Source organism: Aphelocoma coerulescens, chromosome 12, assembly GCF_041296385.1.
Source record: "Aphelocoma coerulescens isolate FSJ_1873_10779 chromosome 12, UR_Acoe_1.0, whole genome shotgun sequence".
Classification (NCBI taxonomy): Eukaryota; Metazoa; Chordata; class Aves; order Passeriformes; family Corvidae; genus Aphelocoma; species Aphelocoma coerulescens.
In genome coordinates, this window is record NC_091026.1 from 16,128,357 (window position 1) to 16,141,782 (window position 13,426).

The window sequence follows — 13,426 nt, forward strand, 5'->3', positions numbered from 1 at the left end:
TCAAGGTACCAGGTGCTTAAAAAATATGCAGGGAGAGTTACAGCTGCAAAGAACTCCCAATATGAAGCTGTACTGTGCATATTTTGTACTGTAAATTTTCTCCCTAATTTTGCCTTGAAATTTTGCTGCAAACAATATCCACCTCTATTTGAAAAGTCCCAACAGTTTGTCACTTACTGCTGCACAGAGCATACAATTACAGCAATGTAATTGTCACAGGGAGGTGGCATTTAGAAGCTAGCATCACATCACAATGAACATGAGGAAAATGACTGGAATCACAGAAAAAGTGAGATAAAGCAGATGAAGCCAGATCCACAAAAAGAGGCAATATGTTGAAATCAGCTGCAATGCTTTGGTGCAGGAGATTGGAAAGATGATCAAAGCCCTCCGACAGATTTCCATTAGTAAAAATATCAACAGCAACGAAGTCCTGGCTACACACAAAAGTGTAACTGCACGTTGGCAGGATGGGCAGCTGGCATTGCTCCAAAGCCCACGCCTGATCAATATTCTCTCAGCAGATACTCCAGTTCTGTCTGCAGAGGGGACCAATGACCTCAACACACATCTCTAGAAATAACTTCTACTCAGTACACACAGACTGATGTCTTCTCCTCTTGTTCAAAAAAGAAAAGAGCAACTGCAGCTCCATCTGCAAAAGGAAGTGTCAGAATGTTCCAGGCTGTGATTCCAGCCTGGGAATGTTAATTAAATACAGACTATCCTGCAGTGCAGAGTCAGATATATTAGAAACCTTGAGTTTAAAAGAGTACAAATCAGCCCTTAGAATTGGCTATTTGCTTAATTTTCCCATTTTTCTCCTCAGTCTACTGTGGCACTACACTATTAGGAATGATATTTTAAGCATCTAAATCTCACAAATTCCACTTTAGGAGCGAAGTGTTCCGAGTTCAACACTGCAATGCCCAGCATTAGCACACCTTCACTTCTGTGTTGAACTGCCTTGAGAAAGTTCCCACTCACAACTCACCAGCAAACCTGAGTGCAGATCAAGAACTGAAAAGGCTGTCCAGTGGTTCATATTGAAATAATTTTCCTCCCAGATCACCCCTTTAGTAACTCACCCTCAGTGTTCTCACTGTGATCTGGGTTTTTCGGTGCACTATTCATGATCCTACTCAGCTCTATTGCTGCATGGGGAAGCTCCCAGTCCAAACCCAACATTTTTACCTTTGGATCAGCAGTCAGCAGCTTGAATGCTTGATAGACTTGTGCTTCTTTCACGCCTCCACCGAGATCCAAGAAGTTGGCTGGCTTTCCACCATTCAGGGATATTATATCACACGTTGCCATTGCAAGTCCAGCTCCATTGACTGTAATTGTAAGCATCAATTGCTTGTATTTCACATAGACATGATTTGTGAAAAGGCTTAAAATGTATCAGCACAACCCCAGAACATGGCTCAAAATGTTACACAGCTATTTCTAAATAGGTCAGTAGCTATTCAAGGATATCTAATGCAACAAATAATTCAAATTCTGGTGCAAACATACCGACATTTAAGTTTCTTTAGGGCTTAGATGTGCACCTTCCTTTAAGCATGCACGAGCATGGGAATGGTAATTCTGGAATTAAAAAACTTCTGATTTTATTAAAAATAAAGACACATAAAAACTTCTGGGAATAGTGATGTGAAGGACAAATTGACTCTTTAAGCTCCTCTCCCATCAGTCTGATAGCAGTGGATGCTTTGTATTACTGCATCACAGATAACTCAGTTTTGGGGACAGACCTCAGATGCTCCTGAAACTGCCTTTTATTTTAGATTTGCACTAGTCTAGAAGCATTTCCATGAGTAGGAACATCTTTTAAACTGGCAAAAGTAGATGAGAATTATGTGTCCTCTTTAAGCTGTTCCTGTTGCTCCTGCTGGACAACGACTCCTATGTCACCAGGAAATCAGAGCACTAAAAATATAGCACAATATTGGCAATTATTGTTTGGGTTTTGGGGTCTTTTGGTTGGTTTTTTTTTTTTTTTTAAATTAAGATTAAAGTCTCACTCTCACTTACTGAATCAATTGCAACACATTATCAGAATCTTCTAGATTTGTGTTTGGAGTACACATCTGAGCCAATATAAATGCTGGGCATTTTCTCATCAAGTCAAAAAAAAAGCCTAATTCAGTTAAATTAATAATAAAATGCTGTATTAGCTAAAAGAATTTGAACAAAATGAAGATTATTTAGAGCATAGCTGACTTTTTCACTTATCTCTTCTAAACAGCAGAGTAATTTCTGTTCTACAGAAACTTCAGGAAAATAAAAAACCTGCCATTTCCAAGCAGATTCTTTAGCAGCTTTCCTTAAAGGGAAATGGAGTTTAATATTCAGTTGTAACTGGGAATGTCACATTTATACACACATACTTTTCAAGTGTCTTTTAAGTAACACACTCATTTTTTAAAATTACTGATTAGATTTTGATGACTTTTCTTGGTTCAATTTCTGGAAAGACCAATTACATCAGGTTAAAAACTCAGAAATTGAAACCCCTTAGCCTGCTTTCCCTCTGACACCATTCCTGCCCTGCCTGTGTGCTGTGGCCACCAGCACAGTTTCCACACAATTTTAGTTCCATTCCTGCAAGAACTTGTGGAAGGACAGACAAAACAGCAGAAATACTCAGCAAAACAGACTGAAATACTGTCAAGGGTGGCCTGAATGTCAGATGTAAACAAAGTCTATAGACTGAACAAATATAAATTTGTCTTCAAATGTCTTTTGGATGTATTTGTTCTTACCAAAGCAAGCAATGTTTCCATCCAGTCCTATATATTTTAAGTCATATTTGGCAGCTTCATTCTCTATGGGCTCATTTTCAGACTTGTCATCCATGGCAAATATTTCTTTTTGCCTAAATTCTGCGTTGTCATCAAAGTTTATCTTGGCATCGAAGCAAACAACTGGAGAAGAAAATAAAACAACATCCAGGCATTTAGAGTCTACAGTCAGTCAGAGCTTCTGAAGTACTACAGCTACTCCAGCAGTGAAGGGGAGGAGTGCTTTGGGAGTGATGCTGCCTCCAACACAGGAGCAGCTGAAGTTCTAGCATTGATTCCAGCAGGAAAGGGCAGGTTTTCCATAAATCCTCTACTGAGAAAAGGCACGGCAAGATCTCCACACCACACAGGAAGATCTTCTGTGCTTGCTTCAAACAAAGTTCCTGTACATGATGAGGGCAGTTTTTATGATTTGGACAGGTGGGCTGCAGTGATGCCACTGTTTACCTTCCATATTTGGAAAGCATAACAAACATAACAGGTAGCACCAACCCAAAGCCATGCGTGGTAACACGCAGTCATTCAGAGCTGAGCAACACAAAATGCTCTCCACTTAGCCACATTTTGAATTTCTGATGTTATTAACTGTACACACATTATTTCATTAAAGAGCTCAAAAAACCTGAAGCCAACATATGTTAAAAATTACCAAAAGATTACTTTTCAATAAAGAAAATTAAGAAAGCAAATACAAAACTTCTCATCAATAACGATCTGCTATGGTTGTAAAAACAAATTAAAAAGTAGCTAAATCTGACTACATTAAATAAAAGATACAAAGGACTGGCTAGCAGCCACAATACTCACATTAACATACCAGTAACAGAAATGCCTGTGGAGTGTTATTTGCCTATTTTCTGACTCATTATTTCTATGGGTTTGCATAGGCAAATGCCTCATTAAAATGTTCTAAGTAAATGTAAGACTATATACTTATCATATTACTATGCAAGTAATTTTCCTTGTATTATACTCAGATTATAATTACTGACTTAAGCATAATTGATTTCTCAAGGCAAACCAATCAGATCTAAGTTCCTTTAAATGCTGTGTCCACAAAAATCTAATAGTTTTTCTATCTGCTGGGGTTTTTTATTCACAATGCCATTGGAACACGTACATGGTACATGTGCACGTGTTCATGAGCACTGCACACATCTGGACATCAGTGACAATCAAGAGGACAATTTTAGTCTTTGATATAGATACACAATTAAAATAAAACACATAATCTTGTTTGGTGGAGAAGTAACTCGTTTTAATATACAGTTTCTTAACTTTGGAAAAAATAGCTAAGGAGACAGCAAACAAAACATTTACACGAGTAGGAGAGTCTCAGATGTATATCTTGATTTGCATTGGGTTTTCTTGTTTTGGTTTTTTGATGTTGATGGGAGTTTTTTAATTTTTGACTTGTAACTGATAACAGATTAAATTAAAACAGCATCAAATTTCACTTCAGTGACTGCAGTTTCAGAAAATTGTTCGTGAGTATAATAAATCTCTTGGAAGAGTCCAGATCTTACCTGGTCAACCATCATGTGGGAACGTGCCAAAAGCAGAAATATCTGCAGTTCCTAATACACTTCTAATGCACTAGAGCTGCTTTAATTACTTTTTTAGCAATGAAATAAGACCATTTTTCTTCTTCAAGCTTTCAGGTGCTTAAATTGCTAAACCAACTCAAAGCTAGAGTACAACTGCAGTTTCAGAGCTCTGTTTACCCTACATACAAACATCCTCAATGCCACATTAATAGAAACTCATTTCTAACAGAACACTCATCTTTAACAAAGGCTGTGCTGTACAAAGTAGCAGCAAAAACATGTATTAATATTTATTAAACCATTTTAACTATCAAAAGCACATTGTTACATGCATGATAGATTATACAAATGGATTCTTCTTCTAAACAAATATGGAAGAATGCTCCAACACTTATATTCATGAAGTACTTCTGTTGTTTTTGTTAGCGGTGTAGGATTTTTGTCATCTGCCAATTCGACAGTTTACACTGAGACCAAACAAAACAAAAACAAACAAACAACAAAAAAAGGAAAGTTCCAGGCTTCTGACCCACTAAGATTAACAAGGAATTTGCTAGAATATTAAACAAGGAAATACATACAACCTAATGGAAATCCACACAAGTGAAAAACACAAAACACAGCAAGAAATAAATCCATCTTATCCATTACTTTGACAAGAATAATGGGCTTTATAAAGAGACTTATATTTTATCATTAGGAAGAGCTGCATTAAGCTACTCAAATGTTCTTCCATTTGTTTTATCTTTATTCTTCCTTAAGACATTTCAGATGGAGAAACTGCTAGCAAAATGAAATAAGCACAGGAAGACTCCTGTGCGTTTCTGCGAGCAAGATGGCTTTCACAGCTTGAAACCCACTCTGTTTCTGCTCCTCAGCTTCCTGGATGCAAAACACATGGGGAAAAACCTCAGAGAAAACAGCATAAAAACTCCTACCATCCCTCAAATTAAGCCCTTCTCACTAAATATGCACAGCCATTCCAGAAGAGCTAACTTGGTAACTTATCCAAATCTTTATTTCCACAGTGCCACCTCACTGTACATCAGCAAGGATGCAAAGTGAGTACCACCACGGTTCTTTCCAGTCTTTAAGGACCACATTTGTTACTTACTGTCCTCTCCCTCACTTGCCTCTACTTGCACACCCAATTTCCCCTCTTGGCACCCACCAATAAGCCTTCAGCACCTCAGTGAAATGAAACAATGAGGAGGTAACTGTGATGGACCAGCCCTACTCTATTTCAATATCCCACAGGCATCTTTAGATCCTCCCCTCTTCACCTTTGTCCAAGTTACTTGGACAAAAATGACAAATAGAAGGTTGTCAGTTGGAAAACCAAATATTATAATGAGGTGAAAGCTGACTCAGCTCCTTATTTTTACCCTACACCTCCTCAGCCCTGTAGTCATGGTGCAGGTAGATCAATGGCCCTTCTTCTTCCCAAAGGATGTAGCCAAGTGTTCCAACTGAAATTTGTCCTGTGCTCTAGCAGGCTGCAGAGTCATGCACCTCAAAATTTAAATTACCCATATGAATGCAAACATAAAAGAAGAAGTTTCTTTCCACACAATCTCAGTAATTCTAGCAGCATTAACACACATACACACAAAAAAAACCAAACCCAAAAAACCCCACCAAAAAAAAACAAGAAAACCCCAACTTTATATAGAGCAGAAGAGCAGAAAATGTTGCTGTCTCTCAGCAAGCAGAACATGTAGAAGCCAATACTTCCAGTATTTGGATGAAACAACAAAAGGTATTGAAAGATAAAATCTGCCATGGGAATATTTATGAATGTTGCTTAAATTACATTACAAAATGAAATTAATACAAAGCTGCTGCTACATGCTTCTATGCAATTTAATTTATAGCTTGCATAAATAAAGAATTATAATGCATTCATTTCCTTCAATTTCTTACCTTGCCCTTCTGGAGTTTCACCAAAGGGATTGACTTCAACCTGAGTGGCATCAATTTTCAAGAAAAGATTATACAGCTTCTTAATTTGATCTGCTGCCTAAATGTGATCAAATGATTTACAGTTACCACACAGAAAAATAGAAGTTCATGTTTTCAAGGCAAAGGTAAACCATTATCGATTATTTTTAATGTATTACATTGCACACCGGACCTAGATAATTACTGCTTTTATTTCAGTTTTCTTAACCATACTCATGTAGTCTCTTACATTGCTATAATGCAGCATTATGATACTGTGTAACATTTAGTAAATATGCATTTAAATACTGCATGAACTGGAGATTTTCTAAAAATAGACAGTGCTACTACTATGACAAGTTTGATTTGGGAAGTGACTGTTAGGCACCAACACAATGAAGTATTCCCCGGTACGCCGGGATCTGAGCTGCCTTCACGTTCATCAGTCTAAAGGCAGAAACCACAAAGTAGTTTGTGCACTCTGGTGACTTTAGAAAAAATATCTATTTCTCCTTCCTACACCAGTATGAAATATTTTCTTGAAGAACTTATGCCCGAAGCATGCTTATTTATTCATTACAAGATACTCTTGCTTGTTCCCCATTACTCCTCATCCTCTATCTCCATGCCCCGTTCTGTGGCCAAAAGTACCACCACTGACTACTAATTTCCAAGTCTTTTGATCTTTTAACATTCTTCCACTAATAGAATTACTTAAAAACAGCAACATGAACATGTGTAAAAAAAATCCCTTTGGTTCATTACACCCTGTGAACCTATTAGCTGAAATAAGTTTGCAGATGAAGTGCACTAATAAAGAACCACTCAATTCTTTTCCTCTCATTACTGATCAGCTAACTGAAGTACACAACCCAAAAATATGTGGGACCTCTCCTGATAAGTAAAATGAATTAGACAAAAGAAAGCATAAGTCATGTTATGCTTAGGTTAGTTATGCTTAAAGGTTAGTCATGCAAAAGAAAACATCACAACTGGAAAGACTCAACCCCAATCCCAGTTTTGCCCAGAGAGGCAGTGGAGTCCCCATCCCTGGAAGTGTTCAAGGCTAGGCTGGATGAGGCTTTGAGTGACCTGATCCAGTGGAAGGAGCCCCTGCCCATGGCAGGGTAGTTGAAATTGGATGGTCTTTAAGGTCCCTTCCAACCTAAACTGCTCTGTGATTCTGCGATAAGATTCCTTAAAGAGCTATAGCTGGGAAGCAGCACACAGATTGATTAGGAAGCCTTCCCTGCCCAAGAGCTATCAATTGAAGCATTCTCAGTGGGTTTGACTTAAAAAAATTATCAGTTGTAAATGTGCAGCAGCTTCCTTGGCACAAACACTCAGGTTGACAAACAACCCCAAGAGCACAGGCGTGAGGCTCTCAGCAGTGATACTGGGGAGGGAGCCCCACCAGGAACCCAGCACTGGGCCACCTGAAAAGCTGCTGTTGCCACAGTCCTCTGCTGCAACTGCACCAGAACACCAGAATCACTTCATTTTTATTAAGGGCTGCTCCATCTTTCAGACCCTGCCTGAATCAGGCAGCTTAATGTTAACATTTCTCTTTCTCAAGGTCTACAAGTACTGAGCATCTTCAAGGCAAAGCAGAAAATCCCATCCTAGAACTAGAGAACATATAAGTAAATACCAGGATTTGTCTGGATAAAAACTATGTCCCTATGCTTCAGTAAATTCCTTTTAGTTGACAGCATGAGGAAAGAAATGCATTCCTGCAGCATTATTTAAATGTGTTGTTTAAAAGTCCATACATATATTGCTGTTAATTTTCAAGTACCAGAACTCTTCAAGGGTTGAAAGGTTCTACATAATCATTCCTCCTCATTAGCTATACAGCTAAATCTTCAAATGTGTGTTAATCAACTTAATCATTATGCATTTGTTAATTGTATGTTAGGATAGAAAATAATTAAAACTGCTGAATAAAAAATAAAGGAGCTCTACAAAAATGACAGTTTGATACTACAGAAAAAAAACCAGGCCAAAGTAGCTTAAATGAGCTCTCTTCTCTTCTCTGCAAAATGATTCACAAAGGAAAATACATATATTCAAAATATATATATGTGTAGAAAGAAATACTGAAAAGACAACAAGCTGGCAGCCCTTTGTTTTTGAGTTAAAGATTAAAAATTTTTAAAAGGTTTCAATCATAAATCCAGACACACTTTTATTTCTGCCTATATTAAAAGCCAATTTTCAAAACCAGCTCTACCCATACCATTCACAGAGCTCCAATGGAATTCCAATGAAAGCAAAGGAATCCCACATGGTGGAACAGCATGTTGCCATCGACTGCTTCAAAGACTAGGGACTGTCACTTTAAAACAATTAGGCTAAAGCCCAATGACAATTACATAGGTGCAATTTAGTATTTAGAATGTCAAAGTGATTCTGATTTAATGCCAGTTGGCCTTTCCTGCCTGCTGGAAAATATTTAACATAGAGCTGGGCTAAAAAGTCTTCAGCCTAAATCAAGGGAGTAGTGTCAAGTTACCTGCTGCTGCAAAGGTCCTTGGAATCCCAAATTTTTTGCCATCTGCAACGCCTGATGATCCTTTATGCCTTCAAAAATATCTATTTCCTCCTGCAACAGTAACATGCATAAATATAACTGAATATTCAATCTGAACAGAGGTTTATAACTTCAAAAGGAAAACATTTAGTATACATGTGCAAATTAGTAATTAAAGCCTGGCTGTTTGCCAAGGCTCCCCCAGACTGAGGCTATAGCAGCTGCCTATAGGGGATGTTATAATTACCACACTGACTGTGAAACAGTCCTTCCAAAAAATATATAATTCTTCAGAGCTGCACGCTGACAAGACAATGTGACACCAGTTTTCACTTTTAATTACTGTACAGATGGCATTGACGAATATTTAGTCTAGTTAATTTTTATGACATATTTTGGAATATTTTCAAGGCAATGAGTGTCACTGCCCAGTAACACTGTGAAGTTTATATAATTTTAAAATGCACGTTAAATATTTTTACAACTTTTTGAATAATTATACTTGATTGTATCAATTATTTTCTCAACTGAATAGCTTGTCTACTCATTATCTTGCCACAGTAACAAAAAATACTTCAGTGTAGTCATCGTTAAGAAAGTAATTACAACAGTTGTATTTCAGATGGAAAAGTCTTGCAGGTACAAAAAAATAATTAACAACTCTGTAAATTAGAGAAAAATGGACACAAAAACAATAAGTATATTGGCACCAACCCACTTGTGAAAAAACTGTGTACCTTCCTGAAAGTGAAACTCACTCATAAAACATTTCAGATACGAAGTTTAACATATCGCATAACAGCCAGATTTAAGATCTTTTTCTAAGTGAAAAATTCTAATAAAAATCAGATGTTAAATATGCTTCATTTACTAGAAGACAGGTCTGACCCTGTATTTGATGAAACACTATTTTTATGGTTCTTCCTGTCTCCTTTCTACATGGAAGAAGGAAAAATGGGAGAAGAAAGGGGGAAAAAATATTCTTTTGGACAACTGACAAGGAAAATTTTCATTGTAAACCACTATTTCAATACCTTAAAGATAAGTTCTGGGCTAGTTACTGCAACTTCTTCTATGTCCACACCACCCTGAGGACTGCCAACCATGACAGGTCCATTGCAGGCTCTGTCCATCAGAATTGCAAAGTATGTTTCCCTGGAAATATCCAGTGCTTCTGCAACCATCACCTAAAAATTAATAGAGGGAAGAAAAGAAAACATCAGTGGCTCTGACTGGTCCTTCTACTTTGCCTTAAATGCAGCAGTTTGATACTTGCTATCCTGCAAAGAAAACATTTGCTTCACTGCTTTTACTACAGTCCTACAGTCCCGTGATGTTTTTCCCACGAAATCTCTCTCTGAGTAAGAGACTCCTCTAATGCTGCTCTTCTCACTGGGGCACGCAGCCAGCAATGTAAACCTGGAACACCTCATCGTTGGGGTTTTTCCAGCAGCTGCTGCTGCATCCATATTACCTTTTCATCCCAACAAGCACTTTAATGTGCCCCCAGAAAGATTTGAGTCACAAAGGATGTGGTTTGCAGATCACACAGATACAAGGACGGGCACGTTGGCTTTCAGGTGCATCTCACCAGCAGTGCTGTTCCTCACCAGTAAACTTTAGGCTTAAATTCTCTCCCTTATTCTGACCAAAGGCCACCCAGCCCTTGTAATCTCTGCAATAAATTCCTGCCCCGCCCAAGTATTTCCTAAGAAAATGGGTTTACTGATAATTCTGCCAGCCAGCATTTTACTTTCAGTTTAGAGTCAAGCAGGTGTGTGTCCTTCAGATGCTGGCACAATCTAGAAATACAGATATCTATTTTTCCAAAGAGGTACTACTTTCTAGTTATTACTCTAAGCTACAGAGCCATTTGGTACCAGCACCTGACAGACACCACAGCACGAAACAGAAAGGAGATTCAAATCCCACATTTGGAATCTATGAGTACCCTATTAAAAGTGACAGAAATTGGCCCATACCAAGTCCTTCCTACGATTTTTTTCCCTCCTCCTAAAAAACAACACAAAGTCCTTTCCAATTTAGTATTACAATAACTGTACCTTCCTCTTCACCTGAACTGTTTTTGCAATAGTTTAACAACAGCTATTGAAGCAATTTCAGAGACTGAGTAGTTCTACACTTGCAAAGGACTCACAAAACTGTTCTGATATATGAATACTAAATTTCCCCAAATATTCTTAATTTTAGGAAAAAATCTGCATATGATCATTAATAATTGTTGCCTGTGATCGTAACAGATGCCATAATCTAAGGTGCAAAGACTGTAGTTCTGCTCTGCATGACAGTTTTGCTTTTCAATCTGAAAGTGAAGCAGCCACCTCTGCAATTTAATTAGCACTACATTCTTCCTTAAGAGAGCTACTATTTCCCAACTTTCAATGGAAGTGGTAGAAATCAGGAAAATCACTTCTCAAATAAGAATATAATTAAGTAGGATTAAGTAGCAACATCTTTCTAACACGGTCTGTTTATGAAGTGACAGTTTTGAACAATGATTGCAGACAAAGATCATCGCTGAATGTACCACAAGGAGAAATTAATTCTCTCAGTCAGCAGATCCAAGAGGCATTTTTATACCTGCAGCCTTAAAACTCTGCCTACCCAGCACAAGGTGCTCCATCAAATGAGTATTTCTGGGGTTTTCATAGTTCAAGGACTATAAACAAGAAAGATGCACTATACTTTCACCCAAGTCGCTTTTTTGACATTCTATTCCAGAGTACATAAAAAAGAATGTAGGGACTTTCTGCCAGGCAGTATGTATTAGAGAAGAGGAGAAAAAAGTGTAAGAAACAAGGAATCAAATCAAGCCCTCAGTGCTCAGAATCGAAGGAAAGATGAAATTTCTTCATGGTCATTTTGACTTGGAAGAAATTTGCTTTACAGTAATTTTGTTTCCTTCTACTTTTACCTTGCTTTATTCATACAACATAAGGGAATGTAAAGGAATAGTTCAAATAAGCGACTGTTCAAAAGGAAAGTAAAGAAAGCCAGGGTGAAGGAGAGAACCAAGAATGTAAAAAACTACAGCACTACTTAAAAGCATCTGCCTATTTTAGTTTACTACAGAGGGATGCTAAAAGACAACTTCAGAGACATAGCTTGGCTAAGTGCCAAGATTTGTCAAATTAACGAGCAAGGGTAGGGAAAGCATCCTTGATTTGCTACTATTTTTACCTGCATCCATGTTTTCACCTTCTTACATATCCTGCATCAATGTATCTGAAAAATGTGAGTCAGTTACTTTAGACACAGGTCATATAAAACCAACTGATCCTGCTGGATCTTGTCATAGCTGTTCAGACTGTGGGAGCTCAGGGTGAGGGCCAGACTTAGGAGGGGAATACATTCAACAAGTTTTGAGGAATACATTTGCAGGCACAGCAGGTGGAACTAACATTATTAAATCAGGTACCTTCAACTGCAACTTCCAACTGGAGTGATTGTCCTCACTGTTGCTAATTAACAATGTCAACATCATCAGATACTTCTCTGTCTTAATTCACAAAACTACTGAGAGTCTACTTTGCAATAGGCAACCTTAGAACAAAAATTGTCAGACTTTGAAATATCTCTAATTTCTCCCAACAAAGTAACTTGTCCTCACCATCCTCCCTGTTTGAAGCAGAGCAAAGCCAGGGAAGTTGGTGTTCAAGGTCTTTAAACATTATTTGTTTAAGTCTACCTATCACTCAGATGACAGAACTAATGCAAACACATTGATGAACAGTTAAGAACAGTGAAATTGAATCTAGAGACTGTTGACTCTTCTCACATTTTGTCTGTTTTGCTTTTGATAAAGAATATGACGCATCATTATCTGTTTACCATATCATATCTATATTTAAAATGTCCTGGGGAAAAATCAGTTTTCATTAAAACTTCCTGACAACTTCAAGCTTTCCTTCTTTGTAACAAATTGCTACCTAAAAGTTTAAGTCACACATCTAATTTGATGAGGGTAACTGTAACAGCTTTTTTTAAACAGAATCAAATATGCAAAATGTTCATTCTGTTATTGCTTGGAGAGAAAACACAGGTAGCAAATTCTCAGGTTGTCATGATAAGAGAAGACTGTCATCACAGATAGCCAGGCTCTCCAAATTCCAAACTGCCATAAGAGGATTTTATGTAAACTCACAAAACAGGTTCCAAGTTATGAGGGAATTGGAGATTGCTATTTATTTGAGAAACATCAATCTGAAGAGGCACAAACACACTTTAAATTCTGTAGCAGGTGCACAAGCTGAGAAAGAAAGCTGAAACCACCATTTTCTGTTTCATAATTATTCTAATTGTAGAAAATCTCTACCTTTTATACCTTCCTTAGAAATATATCTAAAAGGTACATGACTTCCACTCCCTGACTTGACACTAGCTCATTGATTGCCTCACAGAAAGCAACATAATAACTATTTTCCTTCTGAAAAATGCTTATTACTTAAATTTTTTAAAACATAGGAGTATTTTAAACTACTCAAACTTTCTAGAACACTGAAAAGCTTAAAAAGCACAAACCCTAAAAACATGCCTTTTCTTCCTGAGATGCAATTTTCCTTAAGTACATGTAGACA

The 13,426-nt window shown here is 37.5% G+C and overlaps 1 protein-coding gene across 6 annotated transcripts in view; it reads right to left on the reverse strand.

Moving 5' to 3' along the window:
* Nucleotides 1–13,426, reverse strand: part of SUCLG2 (succinate-CoA ligase GDP-forming subunit beta) — a 114,053-nt gene that overhangs the window by 47,004 nt on the left and 53,623 nt on the right. For all 6 annotated transcript variants that reach the window (XM_069027433.1, XM_069027437.1, XM_069027434.1 and 3 more), the window contains 5 exons: nt 9,863–10,015; nt 8,811–8,900; nt 6,278–6,374; nt 2,769–2,930; nt 1,195–1,337 (listed from right to left, as the gene is read on the reverse strand). In XM_069027433.1, the coding sequence (XP_068883534.1) occupies nt 1,195–1,337; nt 2,769–2,930; nt 6,278–6,374; nt 8,811–8,900; nt 9,863–10,015 (645 nt within the window). The remainder of the gene's footprint in view (nt 1–1,194; nt 1,338–2,768; nt 2,931–6,277; nt 6,375–8,810; nt 8,901–9,862; nt 10,016–13,426) is intronic.